Source organism: Pseudochaenichthys georgianus, chromosome 13, assembly GCF_902827115.2.
Source record: "Pseudochaenichthys georgianus chromosome 13, fPseGeo1.2, whole genome shotgun sequence".
Classification (NCBI taxonomy): Eukaryota; Metazoa; Chordata; class Actinopteri; order Perciformes; family Channichthyidae; genus Pseudochaenichthys; species Pseudochaenichthys georgianus.
In genome coordinates, this window is record NC_047515.1 from 36,769,707 (window position 1) to 36,793,397 (window position 23,691).

Genomic DNA, 23,691 nt, shown 5'->3' on the forward strand with positions numbered 1-23,691 from the left:
CTAGATTTCAAAAGTGACTTTCCCCACACTGTTGACACATGTTTTAGTTGTATGTATTATAGTCGTTGTGTGCAGATTTTCATACCAGTCACACAGCATTAGTCCATTCTACCTTCAGCCAGACAGGAGGTGATAAGTAAGGTTTGGCATTTCAGGGATTACTTCAAATAAAAAAACCTGCTCACATACAACAAATGATAGAAGTCCACTAGGTTCCAGTAGATATTTAGACCCGATCCCAAACCCATTCCAAAATCTGTCCCTGTGTTCCCTTCTCACCTCTCACAATGAGCTGACTCTGGTGCTCCACGGCAGCCGCCTCGTTGCGGGCGACGCAGGTGTAGTTTCCGTTGTGGTCGGGCGTCAGGTTGGAGATGCGCAGCGAGCTGGTGAAGTCGATGTTGTCCACGGTTACGCCCAGGCTGATGGGGATGGGACGCCCGTCCTTCTGCCAGGTGATGTCCAGAGGGCGGTCGCCCGACATGACCACACAGGGGATGAAGACGCGCTGCCCGATGGTGAAGCGCTGGAACTCAAAGGGCTGGATGTAGGGAGGGACTGGCAGAGAGGAGGAGACACAGAGATCAAAGTCGTGAGCAGGTTTAAAAGAGTAACGGGATTATATAATCAGGATACAAAAAAGGTACCTGTATTCTTACTGTTATGTTCAAAAGATGTAATCAGTTTACTGCTACATTTCTAAAAACGGGGGATCACCTGCAGATTCCAACGTTAGTAAAAAACTAAAAAGGGCATATAATGTGTTTTTATTTGTCCTCTGTAAGCTGTTCTGTTCTGAAGGTTAATACTTTAAGTGTGAATCTATTCGCCTACTGCCTGAATCTGCTTTATGGTTTTCACTTTCTTTGGTTCATGTGTTCTGTTTTTAATTCAGTAGGTGAACCTATATGTTATAAAATAGTGTGTGTGAGCTGAACTGTATGTATTAAACTAAAACGGAGCATTTTCTGTCAGCTCAGATTTGAACAGAAAGTAATCGGGTTACTTTTATATTGTGATACTCAGATAAGATCAAATTGTTGTAAAGGTAACTAGTTATTGTAAATAGATATAAATAAAAAGACCCTCACACAAAGGGGGGCAGCTGTTGATCTAGTAAATGAATCTGCTAATTCCCAGTTACAGAGTAATGAAGGCTGTAGCAGTGATATAACACAGTGACTGATCTTACATCTGTAAAAGGTAATACTTAAAAAGGGCTTCCCCATTAGGGCCCCCTCCCCTCCCCTCCTCCCCTCCCTCTGTACAGTATGCTATATTACACTTTCCACTGGAGGGAGGGGAACAGAGGGGGAGAGCTGAAGAGAGTGCCATGATATAAAGCAACACTTCCCAGCGGTGCTATAGAGAGCGAGTGCATTTGTTAATTTACTCTGCTCATGCTTAAAATGCGCAAGTGTCTTTGGGGATCCCCGGAGTCCATTATCTCCACTTTGTTGTGAATTAAATAAGGTGCTAAAGTGCTGCTGATTTCACTGTTAGTTGAACTCACTGGACACTCACACACAGATGGCTTGTGTGTGTGTGTGTGTGTGTGTGTGTGTGTGCGTGCGTGCGTGCGTGCGTGCGTGCGTGTGTGTGTGTGTGTGTGTGTGTGTGTGTGTGTGACGGCTGGAGATTTCCCTCTGAATGTAGAGCTGTCCGTTTGAATAGATCTAATTGTGTTACCGTGTTGTTGTATTATGCATACAGTTTGACTCTGAACACACTCTGGATAAGCGCTATTCCTGTCATCAGGGGTTTGGATGAGTGGATAAAACAGTAGATTGATGTAGTAAGCAGTGTTGGAAAGTAACTCAGTACTATTTTGACACAATTGTACTTCACTTGAGTGATTCCATTGTATGCAAGTTTATGCTTCGACACATGTCAGAGGCAAATATTATACTTTTTTTACTCACGACATTTATTTAACACTCACAGTTACTGTTACAGCCGCAGCCTCCACTAACAGTCCTGTGAGTTTGTGTATGATTGTTAGCTGTGCTGCCCCTTAGTTGCCATTGTGCTGCGTTGTCCCGCCCACTTGAAGCTTAGAGGATCCCGATTGGTCCGACCCTCAAATCCTGACACACACCTTCAGAGGGAGCCTATCAGCCAAACGGCTCGCTGCACCCGCGCTGCGAGGGGGACCCAAGTTCCCATCAGCAAAAACATGTGGGTTTGCTATCCTGGCTCCAAAATGGTGGAATGAGCTCCCCATTGAAATCAGGACAGCAGAAAGCTTACACACCTTCCGGCGCAGACTGAAAACTCATCTCTTTTGACTCCACCTCGAGCAATAGAACTATTAACAAAGCGCTTATATACTAACAAAGGACTGGCTCATCTAAAGCCAGTTGAGTAGCACTTGAAATGTTTTGGCTCTATGAAACCTGATGTACTTATATGATTCTGTTTTCTTCAAGTGTGTATCTTGTTGGTCGAACGCACTTATTGTAAGTCGTTTGGATAAAAGCGTCAGCTAAATGCAATGTAATGTAATATAGGCCGTGGATGATGGTCATTCCAGGGGCTGAATCTTTGTCAGAGTTTCGTACTATTATCTGCTAACTGTGGCTAACCCTCTGACTTGTTTGTTTAGCCTGTGTAGTCTGTTAACTTTGTTTACCTTGTCTTTCTGATTGTGCCAGGATGAATTGACACCCACACCTTTACAGAGTATTGTATGTATGACATTAGGTGCCAGGGTGGCTGTGTTGTACTTTTGTTAACCGATATATCACTAGAGTAGTGAGGTTTTTTCTGATCGACTACGCTCCGAACCTGATCTCAGGGGTGTGGATCATATTTAGCTGCATGGTACTGACCTCTGACGCACAGGTGCACGCTCTGGGAGTCCATCTTGTTGGGTTGCACCATCACTTTGCAGTTGTACTCGCCGGCATCCACTTGCTGCACGTTGGTCAGCTTCAGCGTGCCGTTGTTCTCGAACGCTCGCTGCCGGTGGTTGAACGGCAGCAGTGCAGAGTTCTTGTACCACTTTATAGAGTAGTAAGGGTAGCCAATCACACGGCAGTGAATGAACGCGTCTCGTCCAGCGATCGCCGTGATGTTTTTCATCGGGCGGATGTTGGCTCGGCCTAAAAGAGGACAGAGAAGGGGAAAAGATCCTCTATAAAGACATTCGGTGGAAGGTGAATCGAATCACGTTGGCTTTATTTTTGGTGTTTTTGTAAATAAAATACTTTCCAAAATGAATTTAAACAACTGCTAGACACAAAACATGAAACAGAACAATTCTCTCTACAGCTTCACGTATTAAACCTGCCACTAAAATATTAATACACGCAAAATAAACTCTCGTTTGTTTTACCACAAGATGTTAGGCTTAACTGTGAGCAGAAGGCGGTAAAGTGATTAAAGTGTGCTCGCCGTCTGCAGGAAAACATTTAGATAACGCTGCTCCTGCTGTTTACCCACATCACTGTAATCTGCATTCTGTGCCTCATAAAATGGAAATAGAGTAATCGCTTTAACATCTGATCGTGAATGGGCTGCTTGAGTAAACACACGCACAACGAAACACACACACACACACACACCCGCAGATAAATGCATTCATGCAAATAGAAAGTCATATCTTTTTCTTCCGGCTATTTCGAAACCAGCCCATTTTGGAGACCCAATATCCAGATATGTGCAGCAAGCCGGGGGAATTCATTTGACCTAAAAATACAGGCATGTCGGAAGTGATCACTCGGAGGGGAAAAAGACGATTCCAAAAAAGATATAATAATAAATATAATACAAATATCGGTGGAAATGTGATTAGGAAGTTAATAGTATTAATGTATCACTTGATTTCGTGGTCAAATCTACTCAAAACAAGAACGTAAGGCCTTTTTAATTTGCCCAGCTTTAAGGATGACAGTGTCGTTCTGCCCATCATGGGTCAACTATTGTATTGTAGAGATATTCATATGCCCCTCTAGGTGACTGTAATAACATTTGGTTATCCTTAAAATATGGATTTAAGAAGTTAAAGTGAGAATATCTGTACAAAAGCGTACAAAACATGAAGATATAAACAGACGACTGATCATTTTCTTGTAGCTCTGACTAAAGCTGTGCTCCTATCCGTATGGCGCACAAAGGAATGTCACTAGCCTGTTAGCTTGTTAGCTAGCTCGCACCTGCCTGCGCTGAATCACGGGAGTGACAATCGCGCCTTTTGTGTTTTAAATATAAAATTCCTAACACCCTTTTTAATTTCAGACAAAAACCAGCGCTCATTTCCTGAAAGCACCAGACAGGCATCTGGACAGACAGACACAGACAAACACACAGAGAGACAGACAGGTATGTGTATTGTTGTTCTTGGAGGAGCTGATTTGACAAGCACCTCTTACGTTTATTCGAGCCTGGTGGTACACGAGCCCGGCCGAGTTGCTGCACGTGCACCGGTACACCCCCCCGTCCTGCACCTGGGTGTGCGTGACGTTCAGCTGGCTGACCACGTGGCCCTCGTGGGTCTCGTAGTGGCCCAGGTGGTGGTGGGAGTCCTTGATGACGGGGTCGTCGTCCAGAGACCAGGTGCAGCGGGGGGGAGGCGTGCCCTTCACGTTGCAGACCAGGAAGACGGGCTCGTTGGGGTTCACCACCTTCTCGCTGAACGAGGCCAGGATCTTTGGCGTACCATCTACACCCGGGGGGGGGGGACAGGAGAGTGAATGAAGATGTTAAACTGTAGTGTCGCCCCCTCATAGTCCATCAAGTTGGCTCAAAAAGTAAAGTCAAGCAATTTTTTCGATTAGTAACGATTAATCACAAGTTTAAACTCCTTGTACTTGGAGTTAATGAAAGAAGGGTGTTGTAATCAAGAGATTATAAAAACTAACTGGTGGGTTCGGGCATGAAAGCCGACACGGTGTAATACTCTTGTGCTGATTCCTCATTGTTGTTTGGTCTTGTTTAACTCCCATGGTAAACATCCCTTGCTGGTGGAGCGGGAGCAACTTTGGCTCACACTTGGTATTTTGATTAAGTTGTGGTTTCCAGATGAATCACCCGTATTAACTGTAGTTACTGTAAGGGGTCAATCGGTGAAATAAAACAAAAAACACTTGTTTTGTGAATGACAGTGACCCTTTCGTCCACGAGCAGTTTCCTTCCGAAACGTGTACAGTATGTCTGCCTGCTGCTGCTCTCTGGTCATCTAGATCTGTTCCACATGATTATAGATATCATTTCATTTCATTTGGATGGTACTTCATTTGAATAATTTGAATGTTGTTTTGTTATCTTAATTTATTTTCTATTTCTATTACATACACTATCTTGTATTTTCATTTTGCTGTAACTCCATCATTTACAATATTATTTATTTTAATCTGTAAAGCCCACGTGTTTTGTGACATTGGGCTATACAAATAAAGATTGATTTGATTATCAATATCTCCTTTCTACAGCTCCCAGACCATAGGATACAGTTGCCTCAGCAACGCTGCCAATGTGAGCTATTGGATTGATTTGTGTGTGTGTGTGTGTGTGTGTGTGTGTGTGTGTGTGTGTGTGTGTGTGTGTGTGTGTGTGTGTGTGTGTGTGTGTGTGTGTGTGTGTGTGTGTGTGTGTGTGTGTGTGTGTGTGTGTGTGTGTGTGTGTGTGTGTCATGGTGGAGAGTCGCAGGAGGACGCCCTTAACACAAAAAGCCCGTATCGATCTCCTGAATCTGTTTCTGCTCACTCACAGCTGCTACAGTTCTTCTGCTCTGCTGCTCTGCTCTATTTGCTGACTGACATAAGTTACAGGAGAAATGTTGAAGCATATTGTTACATGGTTTAGCTCTAAATATAAGGGTAATCATTCTGTTTTACTTTGAAATGTTGACAGGAAATGCTTTTATTTTGAAGTGCAAGGAAGTATCCCGCTCTGTGCTTTAGTTGATTGATGAAATGAATACGAGTTGTGGAGTGCATGATTCCCAGTGAACTAGTGTTCTTGTTGTAAACTGCTGGAACACAGCAGTTTAACATATTCTTCTATTTTTTAAATATCCTTTTTTAAATGCAGTTGATTGACACCTGATTTAATACACAAAAAGACTGTTTGCTTTTAATTCATGTATTAAACTAAAATAGCACTTCTTAACTATACAACTATACATATCATTTGTTATCCTATATTATTTTCTTAGGTTACATTGTGGTGTTGTCTTACATTATACACCAAGTAAAAAACATGGTATTGATATTCATTTATCTTGGATTTGTTTGCCTTGCATTTGAAATTGAGGTAATCCAGAAGTAACAGAAAGTAATCAGATTACATTACTTTTGTTATGATTCTTACTTTAGTGTGATTGTGATTCATCGTCATACTAGATTAGATTGCTGAATACATTTTTAAGGTAACCCTCCCAACCCTGCTGTAAGTACCGTGCTGACCTTCGAGGATGACTTGCACGAAGTCCTGTGCGGACATCTTGCCTTTCCTGGCGAAGCACTGGTACGCCCCCCCGTCGCTCTTGGACATGCCCTCCATGATGAGGCTCTCCCGGTTGAGCCCGGTGAAGCGCACGTTGTTGCCGGGGTAGATGATCTCCCCGTTGCGGTACCACGACAGCTCGTACTCGTCTGATCCGCTCACGCTGCAGGACAGAGACACCTTGCTACCCACGCTGCCTTTCACCTTCCGGGGGCTGACCACCGCCTTCAGGGGCTCTGCAAAAACAATGCGGCATCTTTAAGTTAAGCAAAAATGCCAAACATTTCAACTTTATTTGTTTGTGTGTACAGACAGAGAGATCGAAACACCGTTTCCCACAATCCCGAATACAAAAACAAATATATATAAAAATATGTATGCAAATATGTATATATGCTTACGTTTGATGTACAGGCGCCCCATGACCTCAGCGTTGCCGTAGCTGTTCCACACTTCGCAGACATACGTCCCGGAGTCACTGGGCTGCGTGCTCTCGATCAGCAGCCCGGTGATGGTCTGTCTGAAGCGGTTGTCGGGCTCCAGAGGGCTGTTGTCCTTCAGCCAGCGGTATTTGGGCGTTGGGTAGCCTGAGGCCTTACAGGGCAGCTCCACCCGGTGATTGATCGTCACCTCTCTGTGGTCAAAGCCATCCAGGATGCCCGGCTCAGCATTGGTGGGGTCTGGGAGTAAACAATACAGCTTTAGCACTTTTCATACAACTCGTGCAGATCAAAGTGCTTTACAAAATGAACCTCACAAGGTAAAAACAAACAACAAGAAATTCCCCTCAGATTATTTGTTAAGAACTTTAAAAAGGTACATGCAGCAAAATATTAAATGTTATCAAGGAGGTCAAATGTATGATAACAAATTAAATACATTTCTCTCTGACAGATAAGACACAAGACAACTGAGTCGATGCAACAATATAAAACCCCATAACAACAAGTGAACATATAGGTACAACAGAAATAACACCTATAAAATAAATAAAACAATCTAAAGGTAGGTAAATAATAAAGACTAAAAGAACATTTAAAGTGGGGGGTCGCTAATAAAAAGCAAATGTAAAAAGATGTGTCTTTAACTGAGTTGAGAGAGAGTATAGGGTTAATAAAGTCGGATGAGTCCAAAAACGCAGAACTGACTTAGCACTTCCTGTTCCATCGTCTTAAAGTCAAGGGTTTCTTTAATGAATTGTTAACATCTGTGTGAGGAGAATCTATGGCATTATCTGCAGTATGATTTCAATACTGTTGTCCTGTACGTTATTGCAATACAACTGATCCCAGTCTGAATGCAGTCCTGACCTGACACGATGAGACGGGCGCTGTTGCTCTGGCGCGTCTCGCCGGTGTACCGGTGGCGGGTCGTGCAGCGGTAGTTATTCAGCCCATCCTCAGGCAGGACGTCCAGAATATACAAGGCTCCTGTGGATGTGATGAGATATCTTTGCCCTGGGAAAGACAAAAGCAGAGCGAGGGGAAACACATGAGGCAGCAGTCGTGTGATTGTAATGTAGGATCAAAACAACTTTTTACACGATAAAGCATTTATCCAGCCCGCCACAACAGAAGGCTTTCTTTCTCCACCGGGTGTTCAGTCTCACAGCGCACAAAGCCTTTAGAAGTTATTTTATATTTCTACATGAGATGGTCGTGGGGAAGCACGCACCCTTCTACACTCTCTATGTCTGGCTGCAAAGGACTTGTGGGATGTAGTTGGAGATACACTCTCTGAGATCTAGAACATGGAAGTCCAGCTACATGCTCGCTCGTCATCCCGCCCAATTCTAGCATTGATTTCTCAACCAAACAAATTATTCTCATGAACTGAAAAGTCAGAAATGCCAACTGTTTCAACTTAAAGAGTGCGACTGACACGTTTAGAGCAGCTAGCCTCACCAATGTTTTTGTGCTAATACTGTAAATGATTGTGTTGAAATCACCCAGAGAAGAGGGATCCATGAATTGCATAATTGCACAAACTGTCCTTGTTGTAATCCTATAAATGTCTGCCCTCTAACAGCCTCTATTGTCTCGTCTCTTGCCGTTGTGGTAACCTCAGTGGCGCCAATGCCTCGTGCACAGGGCCGATCCCTCTCTGGCTGTCACTGCCACTTCACTATGTGGGGTAATATTATGTTAATGCTGCAGATCAAACCAGGCTGAGTGGGGATGTCAACATCCATAAGGAGAGAAACCTTCCTCTCCACCATCACATGAATGCCCACAGTCCCAAGGGAGCAGATTGATGTCAAAACTGATTGAAAAAGCAATTTACAGGAGATTGTCTTCACTGCACAGTGGTGGGCACGCTAAGACAGAGGAAGCTTAAGAAGGCATGAGGACGGAGAACCCTGTAACTGATAACTCTGAGGGCGTCCAGAAGAAAAACACTGAACAGGTTCAGAATCAGAGTCAGGTGTGTTGCTGTGTTCATTTTCGCATACAAGGAATTTGCTTGTTTATGAAGCATACCAAAAAAACATTAAGAAAAACGTAAGATGCCCCCCTGCCTGAAACGCCTCAATTGGACTCCTCTGTTTTCTTCCGGAACATAATGACATCACTATGTGACACTTGCGCTTCTATTGGCTAGCGCTCCAACACAATGTATGTGATAGGCTAAGGGGCGTGACATCTCTAAGCGGTTGACCAATCACACCAGAGCCGGCCAGCTAACCAATCAGAGCAGACTGGGCTCTGGTTTCAGACAGAGGGTGAAAAGAGGTGCTGCAGCACAGGCAGTATGAGAAGAATAAAGAGCTTTTTGAACATTAAAGCATGGAGACGTGTCACAGTAGAGGCAATAAATACTAATATTACTTTCACTTTTGGTACTTAAAGTATATTTTAGGTATTACTTGTACATTGTAGTATTGCTACCATTACTTTACCTGCGCCTGAAAACATGTCATGTCAGAGATGTATCCAAAACTAGAAGCACAAAGGAATGCTGTGTGGGAGCTGAAGCAGATTATTGATTTAATCTGAATATGGGGGGCTGAGAGTTTTTCTCTTAAAAAGGCATCTACAGTGAGATATGATTTTTTGATTTATGATAAAATCACAAGAGAACATTTTCTGCATTTTGAATGTGTGCTTCTCTCTGTTAAACTGGTGCTGTTAAAATATTTATTGTCTTGTTTTTTTCTCAAAATGGCCTCTCAAATTGACATCTCAAGATCTTATGAAAAATGCATGGACGAGCAGGTGCAGAGGTTTCTTCCTTTTCTGTGCGGGTTAACAAATTAGACGCCACATGCCTCAGGTCACATATATCATCCCCTGTAGATCAGAGGGCAAACAACTGCTATAACTGCTTTACGAAGGGTTTCCTCTGCATCTCATCCTGCAGTGTTTCAATTACCACACAGCATAACTGCACCATCCAAACCAATTAGCTGAACAAATATTAATGAGAAACATCCTAAATGTAATTTCAAACATTAGCTTCTACACCACAGCTACATGTTTTAATATTCCACTTGAGACTAATATGGAAGCAAAGCATGCTTAATATGCTTAAATTCTGCATGCATTTTTGGATGATTATACATGCAAAGGAAAATCAACCTTGTGGGGTTAAGCAAACGGGAGAGGGGAGATCGAGGGTGGGGGGATATGGAGAGAGGGCGGGAGGAGAAAAATTGCACAGCTATTGTAAGCATTGACCTAGATAGAACCGACAACAGATTCCACGGATTTGATGTCCTGAAGGGGTTCCACTGGTTTATATACAGGGCTGTGAGATGGGCAACCAGCAATCTATAAAGAGAGGGTGTGTGTGTGTGTGGTGTGTGTTGTGGTGTGTGTGTGTGTGTGTGTGTGTGTGTGTGTGTGTGTGTGTGTGTGTGTGTGTGTGTGTGTGTGTGTGTGTGTGTGTGTGTGTGTGTGTGTGTGTGTGTGTGTGTGTGTGTGTGTGTGTGTGTGTGTGTGTGTGTGTGTGTGTGTGTGTGTGTGTGTGTATAAGCCGGCAGCCATGCATGCATGACAGTGTGTGAGACAATTGGAAGGAGGAAGAGGTTCAGGGGGGCCAGATGCAGAAACTGTTTTTAATCATTGCTTGATTATTTATCCCTGGTTCTGTATGTTTGCGCACAGAAAAGAGAGATTATTCTTTATTTTTCGCATTTCAGTGTTGGATATGAATGCTTGTTATTTTGTACATTTTGATCCAAACCACTATATATAGACCAGAAATGGCTGGCAAAGGTAAAAACCCATAAAAAACACAAATGACCAAGCAGCCACAACAACTAAAATCCTCCAAAGCTGTCAACATGTTTTATTGTAAATGTTTAATCTTGTGGCTGCACTGTAGAAATGTTTTCGTTGATTCAACGGGGAAAAAAACAGCAGCTCTGGTTGCCAAAATAATTCTGTATAAACTCCATGACTTCAGACAACAAAGTGTTTATTTTACGCTCTAAATCCGGTAAACATAGCAGTGTGAGCAGAACCCGAAAAAATACATTCTATAAATAGCTTTCCAATGAATAACACCATATCTGAAAAAGGTAAAAACCTTTTAAACAACATATTACGGAGCAGCAACAACAGCAAAAATCCTCCAAAGCTGACATGTGATATTGCAAATGTCTTATTTTGCGTCTACACTGTAGAAATATGATCTTACTTTGTGTGTAAAAAAATGGCAGCTGCCTTTGGTTGCCAAATCCTCCAAAGCCATGTATTCTGTGTATTCATTTCAAGCTCTAAAAGTGTTTTAATTTACCCAAAAAATACATTTTGAACCAGTAAATATAACCGTGTGAGATCAGACCACAATAAATATATTACCAATAAATAACACCATATCTGTAAAAGGTAAAAACCCTTTGAAATACATCATAGAAAACAAAGCAATAACAACAACAACAAAGAATCCTCTAAAGCTGTCCACTCTCCTCTCTCTCCTCCCTTCCTGCTTCTCCATTTTGATTCTGTACTGGTCCTCTGAAATCTCACTGTGGGATCCATCTTGAGTGAGACAAAATGGTATTTCACTCCAGCCGCTGTGAGCTGCTGCTGCAATTTTCTCCTCAAGCACCTCCATGCTCCTGCGATGCCGTTCAAGACGTCAGAGCTCTGGTTATTGTGTTATGGCAGAATGAAGTGCAGACAGAGCGGACGCTACAGTCAGGGAGGGGATTCAAAACGGATTGAATTGTGTTTTATTGTATTTCTTCTCCGCGACCCGCTCCCTTTAATTCCACTGCTTTGTCTTTAACTCGCTTCAGCATTCAGGTGTTAGTCCCTCCTCCAGCGCCAATTTATCAAGTAAGAAACCGCTGTGTCGGAAAAACACTACAATCTAAGAATCAAAGTATCTGTACAAGTATATTTGTTACAATGAAACGCTATCTAATCTCACTTCTGGATTACCTCATTATGAAATGCAACGCGAATAATATAATAATATAAAGATGTTTTTTTTACTTAAAGAGGCCTTATTCAGATTTGCTGAGCTGTAGTGTGTTCTAAAGGTTTGAGTGCATGTAAATGGTCTGCAAAGGCTAAAATCCCTGTGTTTACTTCCTGGGCATAGTGACATCACTATGTAACACTTGCGCTTCTATTGGCCAGCTCCGAGGCTCAGAGACGGTACAACTCCAAGCGGTTGACCAATCACAACAGAGCTGGCCAGCTATCAGAGCAGACTGGGCTCTGGTTTCAGACAGAGGGTGAAAAGAGGTGCAGCAGCAGCACAGGCAGTATGAGACAAATAAAGGGCTTTTTGAACATTAGAGCATGGAGACGTGTCACAGTAAAATTCAGGCAGTACGTTTACCATATATTGATGTTTATTTTAAATGTATTGTAACATTGTAATCCTGCTAGTGTCTGGCAGTGTGGTGCAGTGTAGTGCATTAACTGCGGTGGATTAATTAAGGCAGTAATTGAGGCCTCAGTCCCCAGGTGCATTCAATATCCTCTGGACGGACATTTCTGTGTTATTGTCGGAAAGTGGAGCCTCTCTTCTCTCCATTCATTCACAGGCACTGCTCCTGTAAAGTGAAAAAGGGCTCCACTCCACCACACACACTTTATCTAATCATCCTCACTTTGCCCGAGACAGAATCTAATGCGAGCGGCGGGCTCTCCCTCTCAGCAGGCTAAATAAGCCTCGACGTACAGATGAGCTAGTGTCACAGCGTCCTCACTGCCAACGCGCTCTGAAGTCGCTGCGATTTTAAACTAGAGCCGAGCTCAGAGTGAAATAGTTATAAACCGCCAATGTGTTTATTCCAAAGGCACATGCAAAAGAAACAGCTGGAGGCGATAAGACAGCAAGTGGTTCATATTCGTGGGATAATATGATAAATAAACCAGATTTTTAGCATCTGTAGCACCTAAAGAGAAAGCCTGTGGCGTGATGAATCTAATGGTTCACAGTGTAAAGAGAATACAGAATAATTATGAGGCCATATGATTGGCTCAATGAGGCCTTCACACAAACATTTAGCACAAAAAAACAACTTGCTTATACTTCTTGCTCCAATCATGCTATTGCTCTTATCATTGCTGACATATTTCAAATGTGGATTCATTCGCCCCGCCCCCTGGAAGTCAGCTATTTAAAAACAAGACGTGTTTTCATGTATATTTGCAAACTTTTACAATATTCTCCTTAAAGTTGGATGGCATATCGGCAACGGTATATGTGATTCTATAACGCAAAATAATAGTCAGTAGCTGGAATGATGAGGTCGTAGGACAACGGAGAGCACGCCATGTTAACGACACGATTTCTGAAAGGCAAGTCCTTGATTGTAGCATGTGTATGTGAGTAGTTTGGAATACTTTGACACTATGATGTTAAATGCTCACTTGTTCTTTAGACAAAAGACAAGATATTGCAATATATGTTTCTTTACGGTTGTGTAATTCTGTATATATTCCACAAAGTCTGGATTACTGATGCTCAAATATTACTTTGCCATTGAAAGTAACTTTGTGCCGGTTGGGCTTTTAGAAATACTAGCAGCAAATCAGACTGATTTCATGTCATAGAAATCAGTTATTCTAAAATAAAAGACAAGTTACAAATGTAAGACTGATGTATGAGAGTACAGTTTGAGTGTGATAGGATGCTTAGTACAGAGAGTCATCTTTGTAAAAAAGGTGAGCCGGTGAGTCAGAGTTGTTGTTTGAGGAGGGGGATGAGTCAGACAGAGAGGAGGGACCCACTTCCTGTCAGGTCAGCAGAGACAGAGATGATGAATGGGCGTCTGAATGTTGCTCGGTCTGTGTGGGAACTTCTCTGGCCCACTTCAACTCTCATGAGGCTCTTCAGACATTAAATTAAAATTAAAAACAGCTGTCTATCATGGGCACACTGTGCCACATATCAGCATTTTTAGCTTAGATATTACTCGAAGGGGTAGTTCATACCAAAATTAAAAATACAAATGCTTCATCTTACAGTTCATGTATTGGTATGTATCTATTGTTTATAATTTAGCATTGAGTTGCAGAGTTTGGAACTTTTCAGCCGTAGAGAAGACTGCCTTCTCTTGAATATGTCGAACTTAATGGAGCCTGACTTTAAAAATAAAACTCTACAGCCATGTGTCTTTCTAGAAAGTATGACCCGGTTACTCCGGATAACTTACATACCTTGTTGTGAGGAGTTTCATGTAGAGTAGGAACTATTTTCTTTCTTCCAAACTACACCTACTAACCGCAGAAGGAAGCACGCATCGACACGAGATTTACTGTTTTCATCTTTGCAGAAAGAGGGGATACATACGATCATAAAGGACTATATGAACAGAAGAGAGGAAACTCCAGTGTGGGGATCTCAGAGGAAGGAATGATTTGTTCTAATGTCTGCCTGCTCAGAGTCGGAGGTTCGATGCATCGTGAAACAGGGCGCGGGGGGCAAGATAAAAGCTTTAATCTGAGCTGATTGAGGTCACATCGCAAGACTGACCTCTCTACTGCAGAGCTCCTCAGGGCCACACGGCTGCATGCAGAGAAACTCAAATGAGTACAATTGGATAGACCATTGTGAAGACCAAACCATAAATTACTAACTGTCCGGCTGCCTCGTTAGATACCATATATGATCGACAGCCATTGTTCTGTCTTCCCTATGACTCATATGCACACACAAACAAGAGTGGTGCAGGAATGAGTCCTAATACCTGGGAATGACATGTTACCACTTCCTGCTTCCTTATCTGGAAGTCAATGGATTTCTTTGGTTTGGTTATTAGCCTGAAATAAGGTCTGAAGAGATTTTAACGTTGTGTTCTACCACATGAAATATAAAAAAAACGGCGGTTACCGACAAGCGTCTAAATGCGATGACTAAACGTCGTCCTTATCAGTCATAGCTTAGCGGTTGAAGCGTGAAGTCATGTGTCTAGTATTAGATCTCCACTTCCCATGATTGCATACGCTTCAAACTCACAAGGTGGTGCTAAAAGGTTCCAGTTCCTTTTGACTCTGTTTCTGTTTAATGAATGAAGTGTATGTAGGAATACAGCATGTCATTGTTATGTGGTATTTATTAATGTCATTTGTTATCCTTTGGACTTTTACAGTTTCACTCCGCCCCTTTTAAAGAACCATACAGTATGTCAGGTCCTGTCGGTACAGTTGAAGAAAATATCTCAGACTGAACTAAGACGAAACCTGGCCGTGTACTGCAGGTGTCATATTGAGCTACTGCACAGAGCAAACCCTCGGGTCAATGCAGACACTGAGGCTGTCTGTTGGATCCATTTAATTAACATGATGACTCTGAATCATAAGAGACATGCTAATGGTCCAAACTGCTGCAACACACAATAAATCAGTGGATACAACCCTCTCTGATGCCTCTGTACAGTAACAAACATGATAATAACAACCCGGAGAAACAACCGCTTGTGAAACTAACTTTAAAACCCAACAAAGAAGTAACGTTTGTTTTGGTGATATGAAATGAATGAAAGAAGCAACCTTGAGCTGTGAGGTTCATCTGCCATATGTTGATGTGTTACCTATTTGCAGTTTCTTTTGGTAGATAAGGGAAGCGTACTGCGAAATGTAGTCAATGAAATAGTACTCTGAATTCAGAATTCATCCTCTTTTTTTCAAAACTGCAATATCGACTACAGCAATATCCAAAGCAGAGAGGAAGAAGTAGAAGTAGAACAAGAACAAGAAGAGGTGAAACAGCGTTCACACAAATGCTAGCTAATGCTATCAAAACCAGGTCAAATGCAAAAGCCTTCAGCACCTGTAAAAGTCACCTATAAAAATGTCTTTCTCTCAATGCAGCTGCTGCGTGAATAGAGTTAGATGACAGAGCGGCCATTGAAGCCTCAGTGAAGAAAGCATCCTTGGTTCAGAGAAAGTGTCGGCATCAGAGACTCTCTGTCTCTTATTCAGCCTCAAAAACACTGTGTTTCCTGTTTGGCTCATTCTACTTCCTCTCCTGCTCTCCGTCTCCCTCTCTGTCTCCCCCTCTCTCTGTCTCCCCCTCTCTGTGTCCCTGAATGCTAATACAGAGTGTCAGAACACTGCAATGAAACTCCTGCAGTGTCATCCCGTAAACACAAATCGCTTTACTCCTGGACGTTGACCCTAAAGCTATATATCATCGTTGTTTAACATTACGTTCTATATGCTTTAAAATCCCGTTATTAACACAGCTTGTAACCCGATTCTGATAGGCAGTAAACAGTAAAGGGAACAACAGAAGAAGACAGACAGGACATAAACAGTAAAGGGAACCACAGAAGAAGACCGACAGAAAGTAAACACTAAAAGGGAACAACAGAAGAAGACAGACAGGAAATAAACAGTAAAGGGAACAACAGAAGAAGACCGACAGAAAGTAAACACTAAAAGGAACACAGAAGAAGATAGACAGGGAAAATAAACACTAAAGGGAACAACAGAAGAAGACAGACAGAAAGTAAACACTAAAGGAACAACAGAAGAAGACAGACAGAAGTGAACACGGGAACAACAGAAGAAGACCGGCAGGAAGTAAACAGTAAAAGGAACAACAGAAGAAGACAGACAGGAAGTAAAAAGTAAAGGGAACAACAGAAGGGAGACAGAAAAACTAACTAAAAACAATAATATGCTAGAGACCAATGTTTAGATATGCAGGGACGCCATGCATATAATAAAACTGCTGCAGGCTCTTTGGATGAATAGGAGAGAATAGGAAGCTGTTCAATGTCCTAAAAATAAACGTGTGTGTGTATGAAATGTTGTGTTTGAATCTGCAAGTTAATTTATCTAATGACTAAGAGTCACTGAGCATCATCAACAAATGGTGCATTTAAGTATAATGATGTGTATTTTCATTGCTTTGCACCGCTGGTAATCACATCTAAAAATCAAACCCATTAAAGGCCACTCAACCATAATCTGCTCAAATAACACTGAGATGTCATGCAGTCAGGTATTTAATTATATGGAGGTATTTCCAAACAGAAAAAATGGCAGCCTGAGTGAAATGCAGTGACTGCCAGTGTAACATCGTCATCGCTTTAAATTAAAGATGGGCTTTATCATAAATAATGCGTGTGTTGTAATCCATGCAAAAAATGTCCAACTGCCATGAGATGAAGAATTCAATATTTAATAAACAACAGAGCAGGGGAAAGATGTCCCCCTGAATAAATCATGTGACCCTGAAGTACGACCTCGCTCCTGGTACGGGTCAGAAAGCAAGTCAATGGTGAGATAACCCAAACTGATTCATGTAAACAAAGGCATAAAGAAACGACAAGGGAAAATACATGCTAGTCATGAATTGCTTTCAATCTGATAAAGAAAATGATAGTGGTCGTTCTTGACAGAAAATGTCTATTATTTCCCAGCAAATAAACGTGTTTTCCTTAAAAAGCCTGTGAGGCAAACTAAATATAATAAAATATTATACTAATATACTGTTTTCTTCTTTCACGGAATCCACTCTTTTTACTCTAATTCTCTCATTCTTTATCACCTAAAAATACATTATGAATGCAGTAAAAAAGAAATTGGTATTTCTGTTATAGATTTTCCATTTATATTTTGAAAAAGTTAGAATTTACATATTTATAGTTTTGTTTATATTTTCATACATTATCAAACACATTTGTAAGTAATTTCATTATGAAATGAGCAGGGTTGGGAAGATTACTTTGAAAATGTGTTCTGTATCATGATGTGTAATCCTGTTACAGTAACCCATTACTCCCCCAACCCCGAAAAAAACCCAGCCGGGTGCTACAGCGGCGGAGCTGAAGAAGAGCAGCTCTGAACCTGAGTGAAGGTTTATGTCTCGGCGGGAGAGCACCCTCGTAACAAGAGCCCGTGAGAGAGGATTAATTTACATTAATATATAGTAGCTTGCTGAGCTTGGCTCCAGGCAACGCACACACACACCCACACACACACAAAACTTGCTGAAAAGGAGAGTCAGGTCCTCCAAGGTTAGCGAGTCTGGGGGTTGTTATGTCTTTGATGAGGTTAGCAATCAGTATCCTCTGCTGAAGCCCAGAGCCATTAAACAGCATGCTGCTAAGCAGGTCTGCGCATTAAAAAATGTCGGGACGGCCAGCAGCAAAACAACAACCACGATTTAAAAGCGATTTTTCAGTGAAGCTGCAGGAGCGACGTGGAAACTGATCACAGAGACAAACCAGGTTTGGGGAAGGAATGCCATAAATAACCAGTGCGTTTCATCTGCTTCCACATTTTTGTTTCTTTTATTTTTTGAAAGCGTAAAAGCATTTGAAAGATTCCAAAAAAATACAAAATGACATTGTTATATGTTGACTGACTATATAAATATATATGTACTTAAATTCCAGTTTGATTGTGATTGCCAAGAGGGAATGCCTGTACTGTAATGTCCGTTATGTTACTCTTTTCTTTGGTAAAAAGCTTAGTAAATAATCATCATGTTTGCACTTCCGTATCATAAACGTGTTTTGTTGCCACAGGGATTATTTTCTGAAATATATCGAAATCCAATTGAAAAATCCCATTGCTTTTGGGGCAACGGCCTAACAAAAATACTGTGGCTCTCTTTTCCTGCTACTGTTGCTTTCAGAAAAGTTTCCCCACTCTGACCTTCAGACACTGCCATGTCCAACAGCACTCCATTAGGAAAGTAGTCTCAACAGTATTTCTTATTTATATTGGACTAAAGCCGCTGAAGGTCTTTCATAATTCATATAAGGCTCCTGGTCACTCTTTAGAGAGAAGACAATGCTGGCTTTCAAAAAGACAAAACACTCGTGTTGCTCTACCTGCGTTGCTACTAACATGTAGTGAACATAAAAGAGAGAACATATATCAGGTCGCATTGCACCAACTTGATTGCAATGCTTTGTCTCCATCATCGTGCTACACACAGCCAAATGGCCAGCGAACTGATCTAATCATTTACTCAGCATTACAATCTACTCAAATAAAAAATAAAAACATCTCTCTAACCCCACAGCGGGAGAAACTGTTGTCAACTGTGTTTGACTATGTCTGGAAAATTATACTCACAGATGGATAGTAAAATGAGTAATTAAATCTATTTTAACCCGAGAGGATGTTGGCTTTGGGCTACTCAGCTGTGCGTGTGTGTGTGTGTGCGCGTGCGTGCGTGCGTTTAGTGCGTGCGTGCGTTTAGTGTGTATGCAACATGTGTAGCAGTCTGCCATCATAACCTAATTATTGCAGCAGCTTAACAACAGCAATTAGCACATTTCCATCAGACGACACTAATTTGTGAATGCCATTCCAGCGCCATTCAGGCCCAACACGCTGAGAGAGAGGGGGGCTTAATTCACTGTTGAGCTACTGGCAATGCTAAATCCATATCTATAGAGCTGTGAAAATTGCTTATGGTAATTGCAGTTATTGTAAAACTAGGCTGAAGCTTTAATGAAATTTGAAATTGTAATAATTTGTTTTTTGTATAGTCTACATTTATTGGCTCCCCCCCCCCCCCCCCCTCGAGGGGACCCGGTGTTTCCTCATCTGACTTCCCAACAAAACGGCTCTCTCCAGAAGATAAATGGAATTGTTCCATTAAACAATGATTTCCTCTCGCTGTGGGAAGAGCAGGACTCTCGTGTCAGCAATATGCATGCCCCTAGGTGTATAGCTGTGTGGTGTTGTACTTTTGATGCTACATTTATAATGACCATGATTATAAATTAACTAAATAAAATACAAATGTCCGATTCAGAAATGCTCACAATTAAAGCTACAACCTGCAGATATAATATACAAAACCTCACACAGGATTGTCCTAAATTACCTTTTTCTAACACATTCAGTAGTGACGGAGCAACGTTAGCATACATTTGAAGATGTGTTCTGGTTACCTGACTAATATTTGTCCAGTATTCAATCTGCTTTTAGCTCTGTTTTCGTCTTCACCAATCAGTATGCTAACCAGCTAGTTGCTGTCTCTCTCTTTCTACCATTTGGTGCATTTGGACAAGTTGCATAGAGTGGGTTTCCCTGAAGACATCAAGCCAGGAGTGAACCAAACCATTAAAGTAAACCACAAAGATAAGCTGAAAGATAATATATCGTTATCACACATTAGCCATTGTTAGTATTGCAACCTCACATAGTATCATTACATTACATGTTACTTGTTAGACACTTTTATCCAAAGCAACTTACATACTCAGTACTGTGGACAATCCCCACAGGAGCAATTTGGGGTGAAGTGTCTCGCCCATGGACACAACGACATGCTGACTGCAGTGGGACTCGAACTTGCTATCCCCTGATTCGAAATCCAGCACTCTACCCACTGAGCCACAGCCTCCCCCTCACTCTATATTACCATATTTTACACATTCAGTCATTTCAGCATCACTAGCATACATTTGAAGTTGTGTTCTGGCCACCTGACACATGTACGTTCAGTATTCAAGCTGCTTTTTGCTCTGTTTTGTCTCAACTAACTCATAAAGGGAAATATCTGGCTCTCTAGCCCCCTCAATATACACTGAAATATAGAAAGATATGACATTAATCGTGGTTTGGCCCCTCCCCCAATAAGTTGCTTGAGTAGTCAAATACAAGTCACATTATAAGCGAGTAAACTGAACTATCCAACTAAGAAAACGTCTTAAATGAATCTGCATTTTGAATTACAGACATCTCAACACCTACATTACTGTCCCCGAGAAATAAACTAGCAGTTTGATGTATTGCTGATGAAAGTCCACACCCAGTCTTAACCTCTACGTATTGTTTGTACTTGAGAAAGTTTTAAGAAGTCCTTTTAGCATTCTTCCGTTACCCTTTATGACTATAGCAGTGTTTTTGAAGACGTTCCTCCTGAGGACGCATCAGTCAGAAAGTGTTAGAGGTGTACGGCTCCAGCAGTTTTTGTTCATACAACTGCCTCTGAATAACAGCCTTGCTCCCTCCTTCCTCAGCCCCCTCATTTTCCCATCTCCCCTGCCTTCCTCTACCCTCTCACCCCCCCCCCCCCCATCCTCCTCCTCCCGTTCTTCCTACGCAGAGATGCATGTTGAGTGATAGGCCTGTGGATGAGTGTGGACAGTGCGTCTGAGGCCCTGGTTTTTAATAGGGTTCTGTTCCCAGTAATTATGCTGACACAATTTGATCAGCACGGGGCTAAGTATCTTCATCTGAGGGAGATCGGGGGGAATTAACGCTGATGTAATAAGTACAATTTGTCACTATTAAGACGGAGGTGTTGACAGGCGGTGGTGTTGTCAGGGCAACTGATGGTGCTCCCTTGCTACAGTATGTTTCTGTGCTGCGTCCAGCCCCCTCAATAATCGATCCTCGGGCTAAAGCGCACACACTATGACATGCTGATATACACATGCAGTATAATGACAAAGTGCTATGTAACTAAGTACATATACTAAAGTACTCAATTTAAGTATAATTGTTCGGTACTTGGGCTGTACTTAAGGATTACCATTTTCTGCCACTTAATACTTCCACTACATTTTCACAAAAACACCATTAGGTCATATACAGTATATTTATATATTCATATAGTAGCCAAATTATCCAAAATGTGCCCCATTTTGAAAAATAACAACACTAGAAAACAGAATAATATAATTTGTTCTTATTATAAATCACTTTTACTAGAGCCATTCTGCACAACAATGACCTTTACTTTTGATTATTAATGAAGTATTTTTGGACCTACTTTTACTTAAGAAAAGGGACTGAGTACTCTTTCCACCACTGCATGATACAGACTGCGCCTGCTGTGCTGCAGTGTTGCACCCTGACATGAAGCACACACTGTACACACTCAAAAACACACATCCAACCAGTAGACAAAATGTGTCTTTTGTCCAGCAGCTACTGTATATTAATGTGACGATGGAGAGCTGCTGCCAACACTGAGATGTGAACTAGTCGACACCCCTGCTACTGTGCAGGATACTCGTGGTGAAAAATGCACTAATGAGACGGGACTGCAGGCCTCACTCGTTCCCGGGGAGACAACCGATGCCAAGATGTTGACCCTCCGATCCATCTCATCGAACATGTTCTGAAAATAATCCACATTATACAAGATGATGCTGTGCAGAGTAAGCTATACTGCATTCAGTGGAATCCAAGCCTCTGACCACCATTATATTTCCAGTGTAACAGTGTTTAATATGAGAGAGTATTAACCCTAAGCTCTTAGTGGTTATCATTTCTCTTAATTGGACAAAAAACTGAGTTTATCTGAACTTGGACGGTTACAGAAAACCTCGATTAGTGCTGGCTTCATTTTAAGTTGCGTTGCTGTCGCCGCACTTACAGCTGTTGGTACGCAGTGGAACGGACTCTTTTTCTTAGTGGACGCAATACGATCATTATATACGATATGAAATCATTTTAAATCAATATCGCTAGTTAAGACGTTGGTTTATTTAGTATGTAGTGGGATCCTAAAGCCTCTGTAAGGGTTTTTTGTATTAACGACCGGCTCCCAGCACATAAACCCTTACTAACCGCTCAACATGCAAAAATATGAGAGAAAGAGTGAGCAGGAAGAAAAGATGGAATTTGGGGAATATAAAAAGAGATTTAGTTAACATTTTACATTTCTAAAACTACATTTAGTCTATTTCCATCCAAAATAATACATGTTGATATCGCCACAGTAAGTTATTAGCGATGTTGGCTCCGTGTCATCATTGTCTTGTCGTAGTAATCAAAGAAAGTTATGTTCACAAACATTTATGCTAAGAAACAAGAATCCCATGACTTCATATGCTTCTTGAAGGTAAGGAAAGGAAGACTAGTGTTGGCCATATAATATCAAAAATCAATCATGAAAGTCTTGAGATTAAGTCCTTTTCCATGTCACAGTTAGGATTTGAAAAGTAATGATAGAGAATTACATTTAGCTGCTTTAGTGTCAAGGCCGTTTTGTGCATGCTGGCTCATGTTAATGCTCTTAGTAACACCTGTGTGATTTTCTTACAAGTCAAAATGTCTGCTGTGTAAAAAGGCTTAAATGTTTAACACATGATTTAACAGAAAAGTGCACTTACATTTACAGTATAGTTATTTTGGAAAAGTACTCGAGATATGTCCCAAGCTACAACGCCCCAATTGGTCATACACTGACATATCTCCACTGTCTGCTATACACAAAGACATCTGTGACACAATCCATGTCAAACTGCGTTGGGTTTACCCTCGACTGCATCGTTGCCTAAGTAGCATAACTGACCCTAAAGAAAAGGATATCAATCTATCTATTGATTGAGTGCCTGTAAAAAGACATGCTGTCAAAAGTATCGGCAGCATTTGTCATAAATTAAGCTGAGATTGGGAAATATAGTATTATTGATGGCTGCGCTTTTAAAAGCCTCTGTAAAAGGTCAGCATGAATTCAGTCCTGTTTGAGCGGCGATGCAAAACGGTGCTAATATGTTATATATCATAACTCTCACATCATTCAGACAATCCCTCAAAACTCACCTTTTCACTCTGGCGTTCAAATCCCAATCAACTAACCCCTTGCCCTTATTCCTCCTAGCTTAGCACTTTCTACTTTTGTTGTTATTTTGTTTTACTTGCTTGGAAGCGCTTTATAAATGTAATGTATTATTATTATTTAGGAGTTTCTTCGATGCAGTTTTATCAAATTTAAGAGAAAACTGAAGGCAGTTAAAGTACTCAGATCCTGTACTTAAGTAAAAGTAAAGAATACTATAGTCTTAAAATACTTAATTCCAGGTAAACATTCAGAATTCAAGGAGAGTGAGGGAGAGAAACTCAGGGA

General features: G+C 41.5%; 1 protein-coding gene across 1 annotated transcript in view; it reads right to left on the reverse strand.

Moving 5' to 3' along the window:
* The window catches only part of LOC117457717 (cell adhesion molecule DSCAM-like), a 152,977-nt gene that overhangs the window by 56,208 nt on the left and 73,078 nt on the right, over window positions 1-23,691 (reverse strand). Inside the window, 6 exon segments of the mRNA XM_034097933.2 lie at window positions 280-558; window positions 2,832-3,104; window positions 4,367-4,663; window positions 6,408-6,683; window positions 6,849-7,127; window positions 7,758-7,904. Of these exon segments, the coding sequence (XP_033953824.1) occupies window positions 280-558; window positions 2,832-3,104; window positions 4,367-4,663; window positions 6,408-6,683; window positions 6,849-7,127; window positions 7,758-7,904 (1,551 nt within the window).